Below are 22,885 nucleotides of genomic sequence, written 5' to 3' on the forward strand. Positions count from 1 at the left end.
AGTGCAGGTGCCTGACTGCAACGCTTGTCATTACAAATAGAGTTTGTGAGATTACCTCGATTGAATTCTGAAAACTGTTTCAATGTGGAGAGTTATTTGACATATGCCTCTGCATCAGAGGGTTACAGAAAAGCCAGAACACGACTGCATTTGTACATTTACACAGCATGTAAGTACACATCACGAGGTATCACCTGGTCTTCTATGAGGAGGCAGCTGAGGGCTGATGACATTCGCTCCAGGAATGATGTATTCATAGTGTACACCTGGATTAGGCTGCTGATGTATCATCTGGAGACAAAACAGGCAAGTACACGTTAAAACAGACGGGATTGTGGGGAGGTTTTTTTCTAGTCTAAGCTACTGCCAAAAGAAAGATAATGTTCCCTGACGTGCGGCCAACTCAACCTTCAATACAGCAATCTAAAATAGCAAAGGTACCACACGCTGCACTTGTCACCACAGTGTGCTTCCAGATGGAAAAGGGATTCACCTGTTCTATTTTGAGGGAAACTGTACCGCATAAAGGAGCCCTCTGCAATGACTGCTGCCTGGAACAATGATCCTCGTGAGGCAGAGAGGTCTCTGAATGCAGATAGAGGACTGAGAGCAGAACGAACGATGACATAAGTTGCATACCTAACTGGTTGGAATAACGTTGAGAACATGAAACTATGAGTTGTAAGGCGTGCAAATGCCGGGTTTATAACAACTAATAAAAAAATAAACTACAGCAGGATTTTGAAAGGTTGATCAGAAATTGTAAATAGTTTAATGGGTTAGAAATATCATCAACGTTTTTATGGGATTTCACTTGTTTGTTTGTATGTGTTGTTGGCTCTTAATGCAGTCACTGTAGCATGATATTTTAACCATTTCGTTGAAAGATTTAATTCAGTAAAAGAGACACTTTCCATGTGGGATCCCCACTTTGAGCAGCGCCTAGCAACACAACACAATTTGGTATTTGCTGATTTGAACCTTTCAACTCAGTCCAATAAGGACATCCCCCTCAAGGCAGACTCAGTTCAGAATACTCACATAGACATCAAGGGCTTCATTTGTTGGACCTTCTGCTAAAAAAGACTCTCCTGCCGTGCTGGATATTTCATTAGGGCGTTTGTATGTAAACATGGTGCCTCCTCCTTCATACTTCCCGGGACGATCAATTGCCCAGTTTCCATTGATGATAGAACGCCCGGATCGACTTCGAAGTGCTGTTGAAAGAAGATAATATCATTAAAGTTTAATGGGGTGATCCAGTATCTCACAGAACCTGGGAGACTATGACAGTAAGTATTGGTAGTTGGTTCGGTTGAGCACAACAAAGTTTCTTTAATACTTATATTTGTCCCGATCAGTAGGAAAAACCAAACAGTGATATATAGTTCATATTATATAACATAAAGACAGAAAACACACACTGGGACTGATAGTGTAGACTCAAAATAGTTGACGATATATTAACAGTCATATATCGTATATCACACTACATATACAAATTTGTAAAAGCACAAAACAGTTCAAAAACATATACTTTTATATACATAGACATGTGCTGTATAATCCAAAAAGACAAACATTTAAATGTATAATACACATTGAGAAAGAAAGAGAAATCTTCAGAATCCGTAGTAACTTAGCCTATTGTTTAACACATATAGCCTTATCGTTGGGCACCAATATGTGAAGTGCTAGTACGGAATGTCTGTTCAGTACATCAACGTTTCAACCTTAAGACAAGAGTGTAAATGAAAAACATCTCCATGGGTTTTCTTCAGGACTATAGCTGGCGCCCATGGAAGACTCATTCATTCATTTATGAGTCACTAAGTACACTTAGTCTAACATAAGGCTGCCACACAGGCTGTCTCTGAATATATCTCTAGTCCTGAAGAAGACCTATGGAGATGTTTTTGCTTTTACAAATTTGTATATGTAGTGTGATATATACGATATATGCCTGTTAATATATCGTCCACATTTTTTAGTCCATTCTATCAGTTCCAGTGTGTGTTTTTTGTCCGTATAGTATATAATATAAACTATATATCATTGATTGGTTTTTCCTAGTGATCATGACAAATAGCAGTATTAAAGAAATGTTGTCTTGCTCGACAGAACCAACTACCAATACGTGTTAAAAGAAGATAAGCATTTGCGGGTCCATAGAGAGGAAATTCATCTTTTCATTCACGTCAGAATATGCATATTTATATATGTGAAAATAAATGGAGAATCTGCAGTGGTTTGAAAATCACCAATTTATGTCAGCATGGCCGTATGAAACATAACTAAACCTGGGCATCCTAAATATGTTTTTAATATTATTCAGACTTTAGTGGTGACTTTACTAGTGAAATTGAAAAGAAATTACTCTAGAAAGCTGAGGATGGTGGCTGCTAAATGTGGATTCAATGAAACCAACACCCCAAACTGAAGTCATAGCTTGTTGGTTAGCATTAATTACACAAAATGGCCACCACAAGATCAGACTTTTAAACAATGCAGCAAGCTCAAGTTTTACTACTGGTTGATGTGTAAGACCTTGACAACAAAAGTGGTCAGCCTGTCCTTAATAATTTTGGGTTGCAGATATGAAACCACAATGTTGGTGATACTTCAACCTACATAAATGGGTTCAGTCACAAGTATATTAAATTTTTTTATTCATAAGCACAAGAAACATGCATATTAGAGTGAATTCTCAAATATTACTGTGCATACACATCATAGTAAGTCAGAGAGAGGTCATGTAGAAAGCGCATTTTTTTAAATCTTACTACAAATTGATTACTATTGATATTCAACATAATTTGAATGCCTCCTAAGAAGATTTTAGCTATATAATGGATTTCCATGGAGGTGATGAGCTCTTAGAGCACTATCTAGATACAACTCCCAGTCCAAGAGAATGGTAGATAATATGGAAGAAATTGTTTTATATTGAATTTTAGTTTGATGGTTGTGGAAAGGAGTACGAAAGAAGAGAATAAGCGGAGTCAGGGAAGGTGCATTTTTGAAAGCATGTTGAATACCTGTGCTTGATAGTTTTTAGTCAGTGGAAAGGGTTTCTGTTGGTCTCTGAACATGAAGTTATTGACCACATTCATCAAATGCATTGATGCAAGCATAGAAGAGTGTTAGAAATGGGGTTTTTGGTTGCTAAGGTATGCACTCAAGCCAGGAAGAACCCACTACTCTAGTCAGGGTGAGCTAGATAGACACCGAAGATAACCTGTGCTCACCCTCTGGTAGCTTGGCACAGAGCAGCCAGGCTTATCATAGAGGCAATGTGTATAGCATTTGTGCAAAACACACACAGTAACACAATGAATGCACCACAAAAAGAAACACTACACAAGATTATAATAGATTGTTTATAATGAGCAAAACAACACATTTCAAATAAATACTTTGCATGTAATGCTGCTTTTAGATAAAATCCCATAAATTGCAGAATGTAACAATAGGGCACAGAAGCACCTGCACTCCTATTAGCTTCTTCATAGTAAATTTTAGAAATCCGAATAATCCCCAGCAGGGATCAAACAGGGGCACTTACCCAACTCCAGAGTAGGGAAACATAATGCTCCACGGGTTCCTCTGAGTGAAACTGGGTCATCGCTGAAGGTAGATTCAAGCGCAGCCACCCGCATGTGCAGTGGGACTACAACTGGTCACAGTACTTCACTCCGTGCAGGTTCAAATCCAGCCACCTATGCATGCAGCATGGCTACAATTTCTCACAGTACATCTCTGTCAGAGCTGGGTGGCTGCACATCGCTGCTGGGGTGCGGATCAAGACAGCAGATATGGCGGCCTCTTCTGGGTAGAGCGAGGTAGCTGCACACAGCTGCCAGGGGTCCAGACCATGGTGGGCTTCTCTACGAGCAATGTACATGGCCACAGGAGTATCAGTGGGCCTCGGAAATGGGGCCGGAATGGTCAGACTCTGCAGGGTCATGGCAGACATGACGTTGGCAGTAGTCTCCTGGATTCATTGGTTTTTGCCAGTTCAGCTTGTACTGCCTGTGTGGTGCGAGTACGCTGAGGGGCATGCCAGAGATTGGGGCGAAGGCAATCTTTGGCGCTGCAGTGCTGGTTTACCAATCCAGAATGCCCAGTCTAATCACCAGCACCAGTACTTCAGTTCTACCCCCAAACACAAGGGGGATCAGGCTGTATGGGTGAGTGAGTGGATGTGTGTGTAGACCTATGAATCAGTGAGTGGGTATGTACTAACAGGTATTGGTGTGTCTATGGTTTCAAAACTTGTAGTCTGTATTTTAGAGTGGATGTTTGAAAGTTTATATTAGGGTGTGAGGAGATGCATCAGATATTATCAGTATGTCATCAGTGATGTCATTTGAGATGTCATCAGCGATGTCATCAGTGATGTCACTGACCATGTCATGAGTGATGTAATATGTGACATCATCAGCAGTGGATTGCGGGGGCGCAAGTTATAGTTAGCTCAGCTAACTATAAGGCTGAATTTTCCTGGTTTCGTGTGAGTGAAATGTCAGCCTAACTATAACGTCCCTAAAATCTGTGGTTTTTTCAGTGAATATCTAAGGTTTTTTAAATGCCAATTCCTAACTATAACAGCCCTGAAACCTGTGGTTTTGTCAGTGAATTTCAAAGGTTTTTAAAATGCTAATACTAACTATAATGTCCCTGAAACCTGTGGTTTCTTCAGTGAATTTCTAAGGTTTTTTAAATGCTAATTTCTAACTATGCCTACATAGGTAGGACATTTACAGAAATGCGCAGAAAGAAGCAAGAGAAGTGCAGAAAGATGCAAGAGAGGTGCAGAAAGACGTAGAAAGGTGCAGAAAGAAGCAAGAAAATGCAGAAAGAGGCAACAGAAGTCCAGAAAGAGGAAGAAAGGTGCAGAAAGAAGCAAGAGAAGTACAAAAAGAAGCAACAGAGGTGCAGAAAGAGGCCTACTTCCACTGTACCTTTCCACAGACTCATACATAGTAGCCTAATCTCTAATCCTCCCAAGATGTCATAAACCTCAGTTTTCACTTAAAGGTTCACTATTCATCAACTGCTCAGAATGTTAGGCCTACCAAATGTAAAATAGCAATATTAACCACATCACTGTAATAAGTCTCACCATCTTTGTGAAGGTATGCATGTGTGTGTCTCTGCTTTTACCTAGTGACATGTTACATAAAAATAAACATAAAAATACTTGAATACCTGTGTTTCAAACAGCATATTCTGTAAGTTTGTGTACAAAAAGGTGTATGCATTTCTTTCTGTTTATCATAAAGGGCTCATGGGTCTTCAATAGGATATTTGAGGGGCTTTATAACACCTATATACATAAGATATGTTTGCCTGTGCAACCAAATAACAGAGCAGAACTGAGAAGATTTGACCACCTATAGGAGAAGCTACCCACTTTTTAAGCTACCATCTTCAGATGCATAACACATGTGAGAATACATGTACAAGTAGACATATACCTCAGTCAAGAGAGCACGCAAACATTTAAACTTGATAGCTTGCACCCATTTAAGTACAGAAAGGCAAGAGAAGTGCAGACAAAAACAAGAGAAGTGCAGAAAGAGTAACAAATGTGCAGAAAGAGGCAAGAGAGGAGCAGAAAGAGATGAGAGGTGCAGAAAGAGGGAAAAGGGGTGCAGAATGAGACAAAAGAGGTGTAGAAAGAAGCAAGAGAAGTGTAGAAAGAAGCAAAAGAGGTACAGAAATAGGCAAGAGGGTTGCAGAAAGAAGCAGGAGAGATACAGAAAAAAGCAAGTGAAGTGCAGAAAGCAACAACAGATGTGCAGAAAAAGGCAAGAGAACTGCAGAAAGAGGTAGGAGAGGTACAGAAAGAGGGAAGAGAGGTGCAGAAATAAAGAAGAGGGATGCAGAAAGGCATAAGCAGGGGTAGAAAGAAATATAAAAGGTGCAGAAAGTAGCAAGAGAAGTGCAGAATGAAGTACCAGAGGTGCAGAAAGAGGCAAGAAAGGTACAGAAAGTGGGAACCGAGTGCAGAAAGAAGCAAGAGGGGTACAGAAAGGGGCAAGAGGGATGCAGAAAGAAGCAACAGAGGTGCAGAATGAGGCAGGAGAGGTTCTGAAAAAGGCAAGAGAAGGGCAGAAAGAGGCAAGAGAAGTGCTGAATGAAGCGACAGAGAAGCAGAAAGAAGCAAGAGGAGTGATGAATGAGAAAAGAGAGTTGCAGAAAGAATCAAGAGATGTTCAGAAAAAAGCAAGAGAAGTGCAGAAAGAGGCAAGTGAGGTGCAGAAAGAGGCAATATAACTGCAGAAACAGGCAAGAGAGTTGCAGAAACAGGCAAGAGAGGTGCAGAAAGAGGGAACAGGGGTGCAGAAAACGGCAAGAGAAGTGCAGAAAGAAGGAACAGATATGCAAAAAGAGGCAAGAGAAGGGCAGAGAGAAGCAACAGAAATGCAGAAAAGGGCAAGAGAAGTGCAGCAAGAAGCAACAGAGGTGCAGAAAGAGGCAATTGAAGGACAGAAAGAGGCAAGAGAGGTTCATAAAGAGACAAGTGAGGTGCAGAAACAGGCAAGAGAATTGCAGAAAAAGTCAAGAGAATTGCAGAATGAAGCATGTGAGAAGCACAAAGAGGCAAGAGAAGTGCAAAAGAGGCAAGAGAGGTGTAGAAAGAGGCAAGAGAGTTGCAGAAAGAGGGAAGAGAGTATAGAAAGAGGCAAGAGAAGTGCAGAAGAAAGAAGCAAGAGAGGTGCACAAAGAAGCAAGAGATGCAGAAAGAAGGGAATTCATGAATTAATATTGGTCTTATAGAGCTCAAACTTTGCCCAAAGGCATCAAAACGCTGCAGATAGCACCGACGGTTTTAGGAAGCACAAAAGGAGCCTAGCAGGTAAAGTGTGAACAGCCATGTTTTTAATGCCTTATGAAACAGAAAGTGAGAGTCTTGCCCAGAGATCAATAATGGGAGAGAATTCCCAAGCTTAGAGGCAGCAACAGAAAAGGCTGCTCTCCCCCCCCCACCTGGCCCTCCTGAATCAGGGAACTACCAACCAATTGTTGCTGGCAGACCGCAGTTGTTTGGTAGGGACACACCGTTGGAACCCAAATTATGAAGAGCCTTTTGAACAAGGCAGAGGGCCTTGAACAAAATTCTCTTTTCTAAAGGCAGCCAGAGCAGCATACGAATACTGGATAGAATTTAGGAAGATCCATCAAAAGTCTTTCCGCTGCATTTTGTACAAGCTGCAATTTATGGGTGGATCCCTTATTAATGTCCAGGTAATGGGCATTACAATAATACAAAACAAGGGCAACAGCTGTCTGCTTTGGAGAGGAAAATTAGAGCATTTCAGACCATCCAGGAAGCCACAGCAGCATGCAGCTTTTGAAATTTGCAGCAGTCTCCTCAATGCTATTGGTGATTGACACAATAATTTGTGTATCATCCGCATATGACAGAGACTCCAAAAGATCTAATAACTTTGGCCAAAGGGGCGACATAGAAGGTTCGAGGTGTAGAAAGTGGAAGAGATGTGCAGAAAGAGGCAAGGAAAGTGCAGACAAAGTAAAAAAGGTGCACAAAAAAGCAAGAGAAATGCAGAAAGAGGCAAGAAAGGCACTGAAAGAATTAAGAGGGGTTTGCGCACAGTTAGTACCAATTTGACATCCACATTTAGCAATATGTAAAAGGTGACCATTCCAGCTTTCCAAGGTGCCTTCCACCACGCTGTAACACTTGTCGCTGCATTTTTGGTAAAGTTTGAGCCGTTTGAGCTAGAAACACTGTTTTTGTTCAAATCTGCAGATTATGCATCAGATGATGGATTATGTGGCAATTGCAGAACATTTATAATTATGCGAAAATTGGTGCAGACGAACTGTCGCATAATTCCAGTGGCCCTGTTCATACCTTTGACTAGGTCCAGAAGTGCTCCTCAGTGGTTTATAGTTTAGCTTCAATGGAAATGAGGAAGACTAAACCTGAGGTTATCACTCCAAAACACAGACTACCATATCACATAATTACTCATAATTACTCTCCATAACACAATCCCACTCTACATAATTCCTATACACTAAATATCACATACTTTTTTATCCCCATAATTTCACTGCACACCATACTACATAATTCCACTACATACAATTACAACGCAAATAACTCTAACTCTCCCAAATGCGAAACCTATTACATTGCAAATGCTGCTTTAACAAGTTGTCGCGTTTGCTGAGTGGTGGAGAAAGGGGGCTGGGCCTCTGACCAGCCCTCAGAAATTCTGCTGCATAGGACTTAAAGGAGGTATCATGGGGGCTTCTTGGCCTCCAAAGTCCCTCAGGAGTAAAGTGGACTTCATTCCCCACCCAGTAGTGTGCCAGGAGGCACGTTTGCAGAGTGGTGGAGAAAGGGGGTGTGGCCTCTGAAGACCTCTTAGCAATCCCACTGTATGGGACTTGCTGGAGGTAACAGGAGGGGTAGTTGGCCCCAAGGACATATTTGGGAGTCAACTACCCTCTTATTACCTACAGTAAGTCCCACACAGCACAATTGCTAAATTCTCATAGCAGGCCATGCCCCCTTTGCCAACCACTCTGCTTACACGCTCCCTGGCATGCTCTTGGATGGGGATTGAAGTCCCTTTCATTGCTGGGGATCCATAGGGGCCAACAAGCCTATCTGTTATCTCCAGTAAGCCCCATACAGTGGGATTGCTGAGAGGTGGACACAGGCAACACCCCTTTCTCCACCACTCTGCAAACTCAACTGCTGGCACGCTCTTGGTTGCAGGATGAAGTCCCCTTGCTCCCAGAGGGTCCATGGGGGCCACCTAGCCCTCGTGTTACCTCTAGTAAGCCCCACACAGCTGGATTTCTGAGTGTGGTCAGAGGCCATGCCCCCTTTTTACACCACTCTGCAAACACACCTCCTGGTGCACTGCTGCTTGGAGGATGAAGTCCACTTCAGTCCTCAGGTCCTCAAGACACAAGGGGACCTCATCGCCCCACCACCAGTGCAGCAAGAGGTGCATTTGCAGAGTGTTGTAAAAAGGGGCGTGACCTCGGACCACCTCTCAGCATTCCCACTCTGTGGGGCTTACTGGAGGTACTTGATGGGCTAGTTGGCCACTAACGACCCTCACCAGCAAAGGGGACTTCATCCCCCAACCCAAAATGCTCTAGGAGGTGAGTTTGCAGTGTGGTGCAGGAAGGGGGCGGGGCGCCAGCGAGTTGCCGGTTTTGTTTTCATTTTTTTATTTTAGGATGGGGGTCTGTGTTCCCTTGAAAATTTTGGGCTCCGGGAACCCCATCCCGCGGGGCCTGAGCCATTTAAAAAATATATATATATATTGAAAAGGGAGAGGGCGCACGGCCCTCCTCCCAAGCCCGATTATGGCCCTGGGAACCCATCCCAAGGGGCCAGGCCTTTGTTTATTTTCTTTTAAAAGGATGGGGCTGTGCTACTCCGATCCTTGGCCACTTTCGGCCCTGGGGATCCGATCCCCCAGGGCCTGGTGAAAACTTTTTTTATGTGAGGGTGGCCGTGTGGAGCCCTTTCCCTTGGCCAGTTTTGGCCCCTGGGACCCCATTTCCTGGGTCCTGCCCTGCCTTTTTTTAAATATATTTTATTAGGGGGCTGCGTGGGCCTCTCCCTTCTGAGGCAAATTTTGGCCCCAGAGAAGGCATCCCCCGGGGCCAGGCCTTATGATTTAAAGAAATAATAATAATTAAAAAAGGGATGGGGGCAAAGTGGCCCCCCTCCTGGAACATTTTTGGCCCTGGGGACCCCATCCCCGGAGCTTGGCCTCAAGTTGGGGACCACTGGGGAAGCCCCAATGCCCCCATGGTCCCTGCCGGCCCCCCGCCTCCTGCGGGAGCCAGCATTGCTTTTGGGCAAAGGGAGCTGGTGCCATGCAGTTTTCCTGCTCTCGCTTCCATGAAGCGAAGCAGATGTTCGCTATGGCATGGCGGGAGCAGTGCTCCTGCTCTGCCATTGTCCCGGGGGTGGGCACCCTGGGACATTGCTGGAGCTGGCTCCTGGAAGGGGGCCACTCTCCCATCAAGTTTAAAGCCCCGGGGAGGTGGTGGTCCCCGGGGCAATGTGGGGGAGCAGGAGCCCCCCCACACATTATTAATTTTTTGTAAGCCCTGGGGATGTGGCGGTATGTGGGGCTGCAGGGAACATGAGGCTCCCCACATTTAAATATTAAAGCCCAGGGGTGGTGGCAGTCCCCGGTGCTGCATGGCGGCAGGCAGGAGCCGAACTCATTCATTTTTATTTAAAAGAAAGCCCTAGAGAGGTGGCCGTCCCCGGGGCTGCAGGGGGCTGCGTGCCCCCGCATATTATAAACAAAGTCCCTGGGAGGTGGCGGTCCCTGGGGCTGTGGGGGCCCCCACAGGCCCCCGTATAATAATTACACATGGCCTGCACAGGACCTGGCTCACCCAGGGGCTTTTTTCCGGCGGGATTCGCGGTCACTACGCAAACACTGCCGAAAATATTAAAAACAAATGCTATTTTTGGCCCTCGGGGTCCCTGTGCGACCCCCAGAGCAGGCCTAGGGGTTTAGAGTGTTCCTACCCTGCCCCCTTTTCTTGTTTTTTTTACCTTTTTTCTTGTGAGTCAGTTCAAAGAAGTCACAAGATGGCTACCAACACTTCCTGGTTTGAAGTGTTGGCAGCAAATCAGAGTCAAGCTTGCGATCTGGAGGGTTTGCGGATCCACCGTGGTCACCAGATACTAATAATGTTTTATATATGAATTTCTCAGGAACTACTGAACGGAGTTACACCATTTAATGAAAAGAGTGCACTCTGGACCAAGAGCTACCTTTCTGCCAAAATTGGTGTAATTCTGTTCAGCAGTTCGGGATGTAGTTGAGACAAAACTTTCCTATGGAAATTGACATGGAGAAAATGCGTTTTGGGACCCCCCTTTTTTCTCGGTTCCCGCCTTAGGAATCACCCCGAAACTTTTAAGACAGGAGCTGACCAGAGAGCTCTTTTAGTTTTGAACATTTTGCCAAGATTTGGCAAATGGCGCTAAAGATATTGGCAAAAGTAAAAACGCTTTTTTTTAAATAGAAACAAGGTCCTAACTATAACTACCTACTGGCGACCGCGAATACTAGTAAATCTCATTCCAGTAATGTTTGTCACTTTATGTAAACAAGTTGTTCGGGGCACCAGTGCCTCATGTTGCGTGTCATGTATTTCACTCACCAATGTGGACGCATTGAAGATTTAGTCAATCGCCCTGCCGTACTACAAACAACAAACAGTTACATATCTGTTGGAGCCTGTTTTGTAACTTGCTTCCATTCATTTCAGTAATAACGATCTCGTGTCGACCAGTACTGATTATATATTCTAACATTCATTTTGAAACTCAGTATTATTCTGATATATATTTTTAGTAGTAGATATGTTTTAACTTCAGATTTTCTGTAGGGCAACATTTTCGATTTGATATATTTGTTATGTCAATTAAAAATTAGGGATTCACATATTTTAGTAGTGAATATTTTGACCTCAATACTTTGGTGGGTCGATATTTTGTATATTGTAGATGATATTAAGTAATAAAGCTATTTATATACAATCAATAAAGTAATGCTATTAGAAACATGGCAACGTTAATAAAAATATGAATATCTCTGAGTTGGATTTTTTCATTCTCGTGATAGAAAATGTCACACTGTGCCTTTAAAGGATTCTTGACTCAAGGTGAAAAATAAAGGCACAGAGAAGATGTGAAAAGGCAAAAGACCAAGTAAATGGACAATATAACGTAAAAACTCAGTTTTTTCTATTAGATATACACTGTTTATATTTTCTTATTTCACGTATAGGCTATTAAAACATTAATGGTAGCTGTTCTTCAATGATGTATTAACGTCCTCTGCCCCAACCAGTGATACATTTAAACTAGATTGCAATAGTTATTTGCCAGACAGCAATCTTTCTACAGCTTTGTTCTTAACAGCAATGGAATATCACAAAAATGTATTTCATTTCCAAATGCTCATTACAAAGATATAATATTGAACAGCTGTCAGTGTGTGCACCACACGATTCCTGAAATGTTTCATTTCAAATCTAATAATGTATGTCATGTTGGTATTTTTGATTCCTTCTCATAAGTGTTCTTTGTGTTAGTTTAATGGTGTGAGATGATGGACTGCGTGTGTTGTTGGCCCCAGTCATATTTCAACAGTGACAGCTAAATAATTCATGCAATACCTACATTTAAATAGATTGGCAAGTGCAACGTTGCACCTACGATTCACTATTGCTGAAATCCAATACAAAACATAAGGCCTCTGTCAAAATATACTCTTAAGTACATAACATGCTAAAGTGGTTAACGTGACCCTTGATTGATTAACTTTAGCTTAGCCAGACTGTGTGAAAATTGTCACACCTCAACTTACCTACAGATCATTTAAATGGATTCAATAATTTAGCTGCAGCCATTTTTGGATCTAAGCTACTGACAGATTTAGCTATCTATTTCCAAGACATACAGAGTGGGATTTGGATCAGCCCTTTAGTTATGTTTATAAATCTTTATTAAAATTATTATTATTAGGAGCACAACAAACATTGACAGGTGAAAGTGCAAAGAGCACCCACATACTGATAATGCAAACAGTTTTTCTTTTTCAGGAAACTTCAAAAATAATTTAAATAAAGGCTTTAATAGTGATTCGTATAGAATGAAGAATGGCTGTAGAAGCACAGTGGTACAGAGAAGGACAAGAAGCAGAGAAGAAGAAAACAAGAGCTGTGAGAACCAGATATTTAGAGTTAAAGACACTACAGTGTTCAAAAATCCAAAGGGCCACAATTTTAACTCAGAGAAAAAGCTTAAGACATTGGACTCACTGAGCAACGAAGGTCACACAGATTATAGTTCAAACAAGTAGACGCACTACAGGGGGCGTGATCCCCGATCGTGGTCGTCAGGTAGTGGGAGGATGATATAATAGCCAGCACTATATCTTATCTGATGCAAGATCCACAAATGTCTCTGAAGATGTGTTCTTGGTTATTCAACCTGTAGATCATGGCAGCTGTCATGACCATAGTTTCAAGTCAATCCTCCAGAGTAGGTGTTGTGGGGGCATGCCCTTTTAAGCAGAAGGCACAATGTCACTGCTGCCAGAGCAGAATCCATCCATCGCTTTCATTAAGGAGGCATAATTGTAAAAAAGAAAAATTCACTTACCTCTTTGCCCCTCTGTCCCACGTCATCTCTCCTCTGCTGTATAGGAAATAACCAGGCTCCTCTGTGCCAATCACAAGCCTGCAATACAGCGTTGTGATCGGTCTGGGTACCTGGGCATGTTCTCCATGCAGGCTGTAATGCATCCTGCATGGAGAACATGCTAAAGTGTGCATGACTTTTTGGCCGGCCGAGAGGACAAGTCAAAGCATCATGCGCACTTTAGTGTGCCCGCCATTCTTCCCTTGCTCTATCAGCAGAGCAGCCCATTCACCTGCCCTCATGCTGCTGCAGCAGAAAAGAATTAAATGATAATAACATTGCGTTATCATAATTTTTCCCCTTTTTTTTACTGCTGCTTAGCAGCAGTGGGTGGGGGGGGGGCACTTCTTGAGCTGCTACTGCTGCAAAGTTTTAAAGACATTCTTCATTATGATGTAAATCGAAAGCATTTGCTGCTTTGCAAACCCTCTGTTCAAACAGATTTACCGACATTACAAGGTATGAACCCGACCGCGTTATTAGTATACCTTTAAAATATTGGTAGTGATAAAATACAACCATGCTTTAACAAGCAAATCCAACAGGAGTAATACTGAGCAAGTGGGGAAATCACGAAAGACTATGCAAGCACTCACTGCATGTATCCCGCACATTATCCAAGTGCAACAGCGATACTTAAATGTGGCATGGTGTTTTTGCATATTAATCTCTCGGTAATTGAAAGAGAAGCTATCAACAGTCAGAGGGTAACCTGCGTGGGTGATTTTGAAGTTGATTGAACAAAGTCAAATACAGTGTGGCAGCGGGGAATAAAGAAAGACTGCCACTTCACCTACAGTAGCTAAAATATGTAATCCCACTTGCAAAGCTACAGTCATCTCCCTCTTTCTGAGGCCTGTCGTATACTTCTTAGGAAGGAGAAATAGATGGAAAGAGATGTTTAAAATCCTTGATCACGGTGCGACAGGTCAGCCCCTCGTGACAGTTGACCAGTCACACACATCAAGGTTACTCTTTCCGTCCATTCCCCGCCAGTCAGTCTCGCAGCTAAACACACTTAATGGTTAGGTATGTGGAAGGGACACATACTTTCTTTGTGATTGGCCTGCAACTTACAGAGGGCTGTGTTGTAACTTTTGAAAGCAGTGGACCGGCATTTTGAGCTCTCACTGACTGTTTCCGCATCCTCATATTGACTGAAAGTGATGACACCTAGAAAGACCCTATCGCCAGGGCCTGTACGTATTTTATGTTTTGACGAGTTTTACATGATCTTATAATAAAGCCTGAATGTTCAAACAAGCATGCAAACTAAACATTTCCATGGGTTTAGAAAGTCATTCAGTTTCTTTTTTTGAATGACATTGAAAATGCATTTTCATTTTACTATGTAAGTAATGTGGAAGAAGCGCCACTCCAGAAGGTGTTTGTTTTATGTTTTTTCCTTGTGGGCAGGGGCGTGGCTGTAAGTAGTAAGTCATATGGTTAGTCTGCAGTAGTCTTTCTAATGGGCACCTGGGCACCAAGGCCCATATCACAGTTAAGGCGCACTGTCCTTTGTTTGCGCCACAGTGCACCTTTAAACAGGTGCATCGGGCATAACCGGGGCGGTACTACGCCCTATTAAAATATTGAGCTCCCTTCAGAGCAGCTGCAAACCTGTGCCTTTCCTGGGGGCAGCACACTCAGTGAAATAGGGTGCGGTTTTGTGTTTCATAGTGCAGGTGGCATTCTACCTGCACTTTAAAAGGGGGTAAGAGATACCCTAGCAGGCAGGTGATGTAAGTGACTACCGGAGTGTATCCAGAAGGTCCATGGGATCCCATCTCCCCCATCCAGATCCAGAGGGCTAGTATAAGGAGGCACACTGATAGTGCTCCACCTATTTGTAGTGCATTGTCAGTGTGCCTCCTAAAGACCTGTTTGCCTGCATTCATAATATGTGCAGGCACAGAGACAAAGTGATTCCCTCATTTTCATGGGTCTAGACCCCGTGCAAAGGCGAGAACGCCCTGTGAAGATAGCACTGGTGCTACATGTGCACCAGCACTATCAGTATTACAGAAGGGGTAGCATCTGCAGACCCTTCTACAATGCCAAAGTGTGCCAATGGCACAAAAAGCGGGTGCACAGACCTGCTGCACCCCTGTAGGCACTATGTGTAATACGGCCTCTGGTGGTCTTGGGTTCCCTGTTGGAAAATGGGTTACAGATTGAGGGAGGAGACACCCTACTCAAGCAGCAACCCCATTTCTTGTCAGGATGAAACACAAGCAAACTCCAAATTAACCAGAGCCTAACTCTTTTGAACTCTCTGTAAGCTTGGCACAGAAGCAGTTAAGTTAAAGGCAATGTGTGAATTATGTATGGATCACTTCAAACAGTAATAAAATGAAAACAAAACACAAGAAAAAAATCCCACACCAATTTAGAAAAATAGATTTATATTTAATAAATAATTTTTTATGGAAATGACGACATCCAGTCAGTAGAACCTGCCATATCCAATTTCAAAGTTTTAAGCAAAAATAGTTATTAGAAGCACAAACTGTGGTTATCTGGTTGAGGTGAACCTAGACAAAGTCACAGGTTTAGGCCAATTGCAATTGAGCATGGGCCAAATACAGTGGCGAATCGGCAAGGGAGTGCTGCGGGGCGGTGAGGCGGGGAAGGGCCATGGTGGGTGGGTAGTGGACGCCGACATATGGTCGAACGGAGTAAACTACGTAGATAAATAAATAAAACAATTTACCTTGACCGTGCAGCATCGCCAACGCGGCAATGTAGCGCAAGCAAGGTGAATTGTTTTATTTATTTATTTACTTAGTTTACACCGTTCTGCCGTATGTCGTGTCCACTACCTGCCCACCATGCCCCTTCCCTGCCCCACCGTCCCGCAGCACTCCCTCGGTGAGCCGCTACTGGCCAAACACAGGGACCAAGTTAGGCCCACTGAACTGAGTGTTTTAAATCCTGGTTTGCGGAGAGTTGTGAAATCCAGTATTGAGGATGAGTCATGCAGCAGCGGTTCCGTGGAAGCTGCGGGTCTGCAATGCAGAGTCCTGCATTGTCACCGAGAATGCAGTCGATGAGGGACTCACAATGTGAAGGTCTGCATCATAGATGCATCATGCAGCAGTGGTTCTGGTCATAGGACCACAGCTGGATTGACAGAGCATCTTCAGGCCCAATTCCATGGGGCCAAGTCTGGGGTGGCACCACCTATAGGGGAGGAGGATGCAAGATTCAAAGGGCTGGGTTCAAGGTGGTTGAAGCTGTTTCTGTCCATGGGGCTCTGCTCAGGAGGTCAGTCAACTTACCCTTGGAGTCACTCGGGTGGTCCTGGGTTCAAGAGGCAGGTCCAGTCCTTTTCAAGCAGGCAGCAGGGCGGGAGAGTAGCAGTCCTTATTGCGAAGCAGCACAGCAATCCTCCAAAATATTCCACAGGTGTACTGAAGAGTTGGATCTAGAAGGTTTTTGAGGTTTCCACCCCCAAAGGTCTTTGGAATCTCCTTCCTCCCTGCCCTGACCCCAGCTTATCTGGAGACACAAATGACTGTTGTCAAACCCTTTGTGAGTGTGCTCAGGCAAAGCTTTTGTGATGTGTAAGAATGGTAGTTGACAGCTCTGCCCCCTCATTAAGTCAGATCTGGCCTGTTCTGCCAACATGCATTCTGCCTTTGTTCACTGCCTGGGAGCCATATGCACAGACTAAGGATACAGGCCGCAGGAACAAAAGGGTTGGGACAAGAAAACTCCAACTTTCTAAAAGTAGCATTTTCAGAATTCTGACTTAGTAATCAACTTAATGAGTAAATAGGGCTTCAAATTACAATTCTTTAGACACCAAACATTCCTGCTTGCTACCAAGCACTTACATTCCTACTTGCTACCAAGCACTTAATAAATGTAATGTGTTCACCCAATGCTATCCTATAGGATGGAAACATACAGTTACAGCTTTTTAGATACACTACACCCTGCCTGTGGGCTATTTAGGACTTACCCTAGCCATGACGTATATGTAATAAAAAGGAAGGTTTAGACATGGCAAAAGGTTTATTTTTCCAGGTCAAAATGGTACTTTAAAACTGCACACACAGGCTAGGCCGCATGGTTCCTATTCGTGTCTTTTATGTCCTAAAACCAAAAAATTAAAAATACAAAAATTGCACTACATTCTCGGCAATCTTTCTGGATAATCAAACAAACATCCAACTTAGTTGAACTGTCTAGAGATACAGCATTTTGCTAGTACAGGAAGATAAATTCAACTAACCTTTACCCGCTGACAAGTTGGTCCCGCGCGTCAAGGTCCAATCCTGATACGAGTGTATGCCTTGATTCCAGAAACGGATCCTGTTCCAAAATCATTTGGCATGCCTTCCGTGTACCGAAAGTCGTTTCTCACAAACTTCCCACGGTAAACCAAGGACAATAAAAAAAAATTAAAAAAGAAAACGAGGCAAAAAGCGATTTTTCCTTTCTTAATGGGTTCGCTTTTGTGCAAAATGTAGATACAAACACTGGGCATTCTAACTTTGGTCGACTCCTCTTTAAAAGCAATTCTTCATGCGGTGTCCACCAAGCTCGTTTCAAAGAATGTTTTTGCAATTTTTTAGGGTAGACTCCTTCTGTTATTTTTTCGATTACATTTTTTTCATGAAAATAATAATCATTTTTATCTGAACAATTTCTTCGAATCCGTAGAAACTGCCCAAATGGCAGGTTGTCCTTAAGGCTCTGTGGATGGTGACTTGTGTAACGCAGGGCTTTATTTCTGTCAGTTGGCTTAATATGTATTGTTGTTTTCAATAAACCATCTACTGCTTCTACCTCAACATCAAGGAATGTAATTTTGGATGGATCATGATGTAAACTGAATTAAATGTCTGGTGTCCTGTCATTCAACCAAAAATGAAATTGCTACAGTAAATCTTTATGACCCTTCTATACAAAAAAAAACATCATCAATGTAACATCCCCATTTTGACACATGGTCTTTGAAAGTATTTTTATTAAAGACACATTTTTCTTCAAACTTTGCCATGTACAAAACTGCTAGTTCCGGTGCAAAAGGGCAACCCATGGCTGTCCCCTTAATTTGGAAAAAGAATTCTTCGTTGAAGCTGAAGTAATTTTTTTTAAATGCGAATCTAGCCAGTTCAATGATAAAATCATTTGGAACATTCTGTGATCTGGGTCTAGTATCTAAAAAGGATTCAATCGCTTCTATGCCATCTTTCTGTGGTATCTGCGTGTATAATGAGACTACCTCAAAGGTGACTAGTCTCTGGTTGGTCTCACAAAATTCAAAGTCTTCTATTTTGTGTATGAAGTCCCTGGTTTTTCTTATGTATGAAGGAACTTTTCTAAAAATGGTTTTAGGAAAAAGTCCACGTATTTTGATATTGGTTCCAAAACCGAGTCGCTGCTGGTCACAATTGGACATCCAGGAGGTAAGGTCTCATTCTTGTTTATTTTTGGCAACATATATATATATCTGGTATTCGAGGGTGTTTTTTCAAGAGAAAATCAAATTCTTTTGGTCCGATAAATCCTTGATCGCACCCTTGTTTTATTATGTTTGACAATGCACCTTGGATTTATCGTGTTGGATGCGCTGGAATCCTTTTGTAAAATCCAGTGTTGTAAATTTTCTTCTTCACTGCTTTTTTATTATCTTTGGTGGACCAAATGACTATTGCCCCACCCTTATCAGCCGGCATGATAATAATAGACTGATCTTCTCTAAGCGTGATTAATGCCTCTCTTTGTATTTTAGAAATGTTATGATGAACACAATTTTTTTTGTTCTCCAATTGTTGGATGGCTGATAGAACTGTGTGTTCAAAAACAGATATCTCTTTGGGTATTTTATAAGGTGGAGGACTGAATGATGATTTGTTTCTGAGTCCAGTGATTTCCTAAGTTGTTGGTGTCTTCATTAGCAAAAAGAATGCTTTTAGTAAAATTATCTGACAAAATTCAATGACTTCCATTTTCATTTTGATAAAGTTTTTTTGTTTCACAGGTACAAACGGGAGACCTTTGGTCAAAATGCTCTCCTCAATTTTAGTTAAAGGTATCTCCGACAAAATAAAAATAGGAGCGATTATTGGTTTTTTGTAATACTGTCGTCTTTTTGTCTTCTCCCATGTTGGTTTAAAATCTGTTTTTCCCTCGCAGGCGTTAGTGGCCTCTCCCTCAAAAAGAAAATTCCTACTCTGTTGGTTATAATTTGAACTAGTTTCTCCTGCATCCGATTATCCAGTTGAGGAAGATGAAGTATTCGAAAATGAAATACATTTTTGTCATGACCTGGCTTGGAAATTTGGAAAGGAATCTTTGAGAATCTGTCCGAGAATAGAAATCTGGTTGCAGATAAGGATATGTTGTCTCTAAACTGAAGATCTTTTTGTCTTTCTCAAATTTCACGCTTTTTTGATTTATTGTAAAATCCTTGAACTCAGCAATCTCTTCTTCAATTTTAGATAGTAAAGACTTGTCATCTGTTATTGACTGATTATCTTTAAGCACCTGTTAAAGCTTGGCTATTTCAAGCAGCTGTTCTCCAGATAATAGTTGTGCCATTTCAATGGTCAATACCATTTAGTCTTGACTACACTTCGTGCCAATACAGCTATAAACTTTTTTATATACTGGATCTTCTGTAAAGATTACAGGAATGTTCCATATCTCTAGTCCCCAGGGAATTGTACTTGCTATCAAGTGTTCTAATAAGAAGTGTCCATGCAATTCATTTCTGATTTGCTTCTTTTTTAATCTGATTAGATTTTCAGAATCATTTTTTTGTTTGGCAGAGGAACGTAAAGATACAGAAGAAAAGAGAGGAGTGTTGAGCAATCTTTGAATGTGATCCTCTGTGTATGACAACGTATCATGTTCGGTTATGCTTCAAAATTTCTCCTCAAAAAGGATAGGCCACTACACCTTAAACACAACCAAATACTCTATGGAAGCACCTTCTTCCCAATTGACCTCGCAAAAATACAATCCGGTCTAAATCAGTAGAACTACACAGGGTTCAGCCCGTAAATAGTAAGGCTAGTTCCTAATATTAAGTAGAACAACACAAGTGCCGATACTGATATCTTTTCTTATAATAATTACCTTATGAGACCACACACATGTTATGATTGTGGTGTGAGTTTTGTACAAAGTGATTAATTTGTCATTTCTAATTTTTGTATATGTTGTTGTTGTCTTTTCTGTGTATTGATATGTTTTTAAATGACGTCTGAAAATTAAGCTTTGATATGATTCTCTTGAAGAAAGTGTTGTTTAAAAAAAGAAATATAAGGGCGAGCTACGCGTCAGCAAAGATGGACGCGTGGTAGAAGAGTTCTGCAATCTCAAACCCCCGCTGCTAATCTATCCGTCTAATTAATCCGATCCATGCAACAGCAGAGGCAGCCCTGAGTGCTGTAAGGCCAGCTGCGCGCTTGGAAGCAATTTGCCATCTTTAACGGCTATGAAGTGCCGACTGTAGCAACGGGACCTAGGCCCAACAGGAAGCTGCGGACTCACGTGAGGGTCGGAGCCACAAGAGAGTGACAGTACTGAGGAAGTTGACGGACTGCAGGGAGGCGTTCCTGGGAGTTTGCGATAGCCTTTATAACGGAGGTGCAGCTCAGAGATAACGCAACAGCAGAGACAACACACGACTTCAGCGCGGTTACACCAGTGCCACGCTGGGGAAATTACCAACACCCCCAACAGAGGAGTACCATCGAGGGATGCGGCGAGGCCTCAGTCCTCCTGGAAACCGCGGACTGGTGTAGCAGCTGGAGCCATGCAGAGGTTGAGTTACAGGGGCACTCAACAGACCAAAGTGAGACACGCGAGCCTCCAGAATCGCACCAGCCCAGTAAACAGTGCTGCGGCCCTAAGGAACTGTGCAATAGACGCGCCCTCTCAAGAACTGGCTCAAGCATGACTATCGCAAAGAAACAGCGATATGGCAGGGCGCTGCTAAGATCATCAGGCCCATGAGTGATCCAGGCAAGGAGTAATTTTAAAAATCAATCCTAATAAGGAAGAAGCCTTCTGCACAATTTACTAACTCAGTCGGTCGGCCCCAAACTGTAATAAATAGGCACCATATATCGAGTCAACTACTACCAGCTTTGCTGAATTGGGAGGCCAAGGCGTGGCAGCGGGAAATAACCGCGCTCACCTGAATTGGAGGTGAGGCCCTCAAGGCTGGTTGCCATCTCAGGAGCAGCACACCCGTGCTTACAGTAGAAACACTGCTGGCGCCTGGCTTAATCGCTCGCACACGGTGATAAGCCGCAACAAACTTCGCACACGCGTGGATCCATTACCAGGTAAAACAAATATTAAAGGGAGTGTAAAACCCATTCGAAATTGCAGACTCAAGTTAAATTCCCTATGGAGAACCCCAAAAGGCCGCATGAGGCATGCAGTGATGGTGCTCCACAGGCCGGCAGCGAGTACTACCCCAATGGGCGAGAAACTACGGCAAAGAAAGAGTTCTCCCCCTTCACCCTGGTGGTATAATTCAGCAATGCCAGGAAACAGAGGGGCAAAAAGTACCCACCAAACAAAACTTGAGAAATACGCTTTGTCAAAGACTGCGGATACTGACGGAGCAGCTGATGCCGACATGAAGACAGTACTGCGGCAAGAGTCAGAAGACATTATGGACGCCTTCAACGGAACGCGTACGTCGCTGGAGAGACGTAACAGAATGAACTCAATAATAACTGAAGTACCACTTATTAGGGCAGACCTACAGAAGATGAGTGAAAATGTCAAGACAATGGAAACAGTCACAACAGATCTCTGCCAAGATTCTAAGACGATGCAGCAACAAATCAAAGACCTACAAGCAGCGAGTAAAGCTATGGAAAACAAGCTGGATGATTATTAACGGAGGTCACGCAAAATAACGTCAGAATTCCTGGAGTGACGGAAGAGCGGAGGGGCCCACACCAGACCTCTTCATGGAAGGCCTAATCACCAAGCATTTGCGACCTAAAAACTTATATAACTTCTTCTTGGTGGAAAAGGCGCATTGTGTTCCAGGTGAAAGACCAAACCAGGGGCTCCTCCAAGGACACTGCTGGCATGACTCTTCAATTTTAGAGACCGTGACATGATTCTGCAAACCGACTGTACCACCCCGCCGATCAAAACTGACAATAGTGTTGTGATTTTCTTCCCCGACTCCTCCGTTAATGTACAGAAACAGAGACGCTCTTTTCAGGGAACTAAAAGTAGGCTCAGAGGAAGAGGGCTAAGTATTCAATACTGTACCCAGCAAGACTACGAGTGGAGGCGGAGGGGAGAGCATGGTTTTTTGATATTCCAGAATAGGCACAGGAATGGCTGCACGGAAGGAGGCCGGTCAATGGAAACGGCTCCAGGCAGAGGAGAGAACAATACCTCAAGAGGCAAGCAAAGCCAGATGCTCACCTAAGGCGATTAAAGGAGGGGAAATAGAAGCCTGTTTAACAACCACAAAGCTGTTCAGATGGTTGCTGAAATCTCGAACCGTCATAATTAAGGAAATAGACTGCATAAGCATTCCTGAATTACGGCAAAGTGTCGTCCAGTATAATAAACTGTTGTAACTGCATGGTGGGATATGACTTTTTAAAATGTGAAAGTGGTGGCCGAAGGTATAGAGAATACACC

General features: G+C 42.9%; 1 protein-coding gene across 1 annotated transcript in view; it reads right to left on the reverse strand.

Moving 5' to 3' along the window:
• Positions 1 to 22,885, reverse strand: part of THSD4 (thrombospondin type 1 domain containing 4) — a 2,089,562-nt gene that overhangs the window by 168,398 nt on the left and 1,898,279 nt on the right. Inside the window, exons 9-10 of the mRNA XM_085644058.1 lie at positions 1,042 to 1,217; positions 195 to 291 (exon numbers count right to left, since the gene is read on the reverse strand). Of these exons, the coding sequence (XP_085500184.1) occupies positions 195 to 291; positions 1,042 to 1,217 (273 nt within the window). The remainder of the gene's footprint in view (positions 1 to 194; positions 292 to 1,041; positions 1,218 to 22,885) is intronic.

Source organism: Triturus cristatus, chromosome 3_1, assembly GCF_964204655.1.
Source record: "Triturus cristatus chromosome 3_1, aTriCri1.1, whole genome shotgun sequence".
Classification (NCBI taxonomy): domain Eukaryota; kingdom Metazoa; phylum Chordata; class Amphibia; order Caudata; family Salamandridae; genus Triturus; species Triturus cristatus.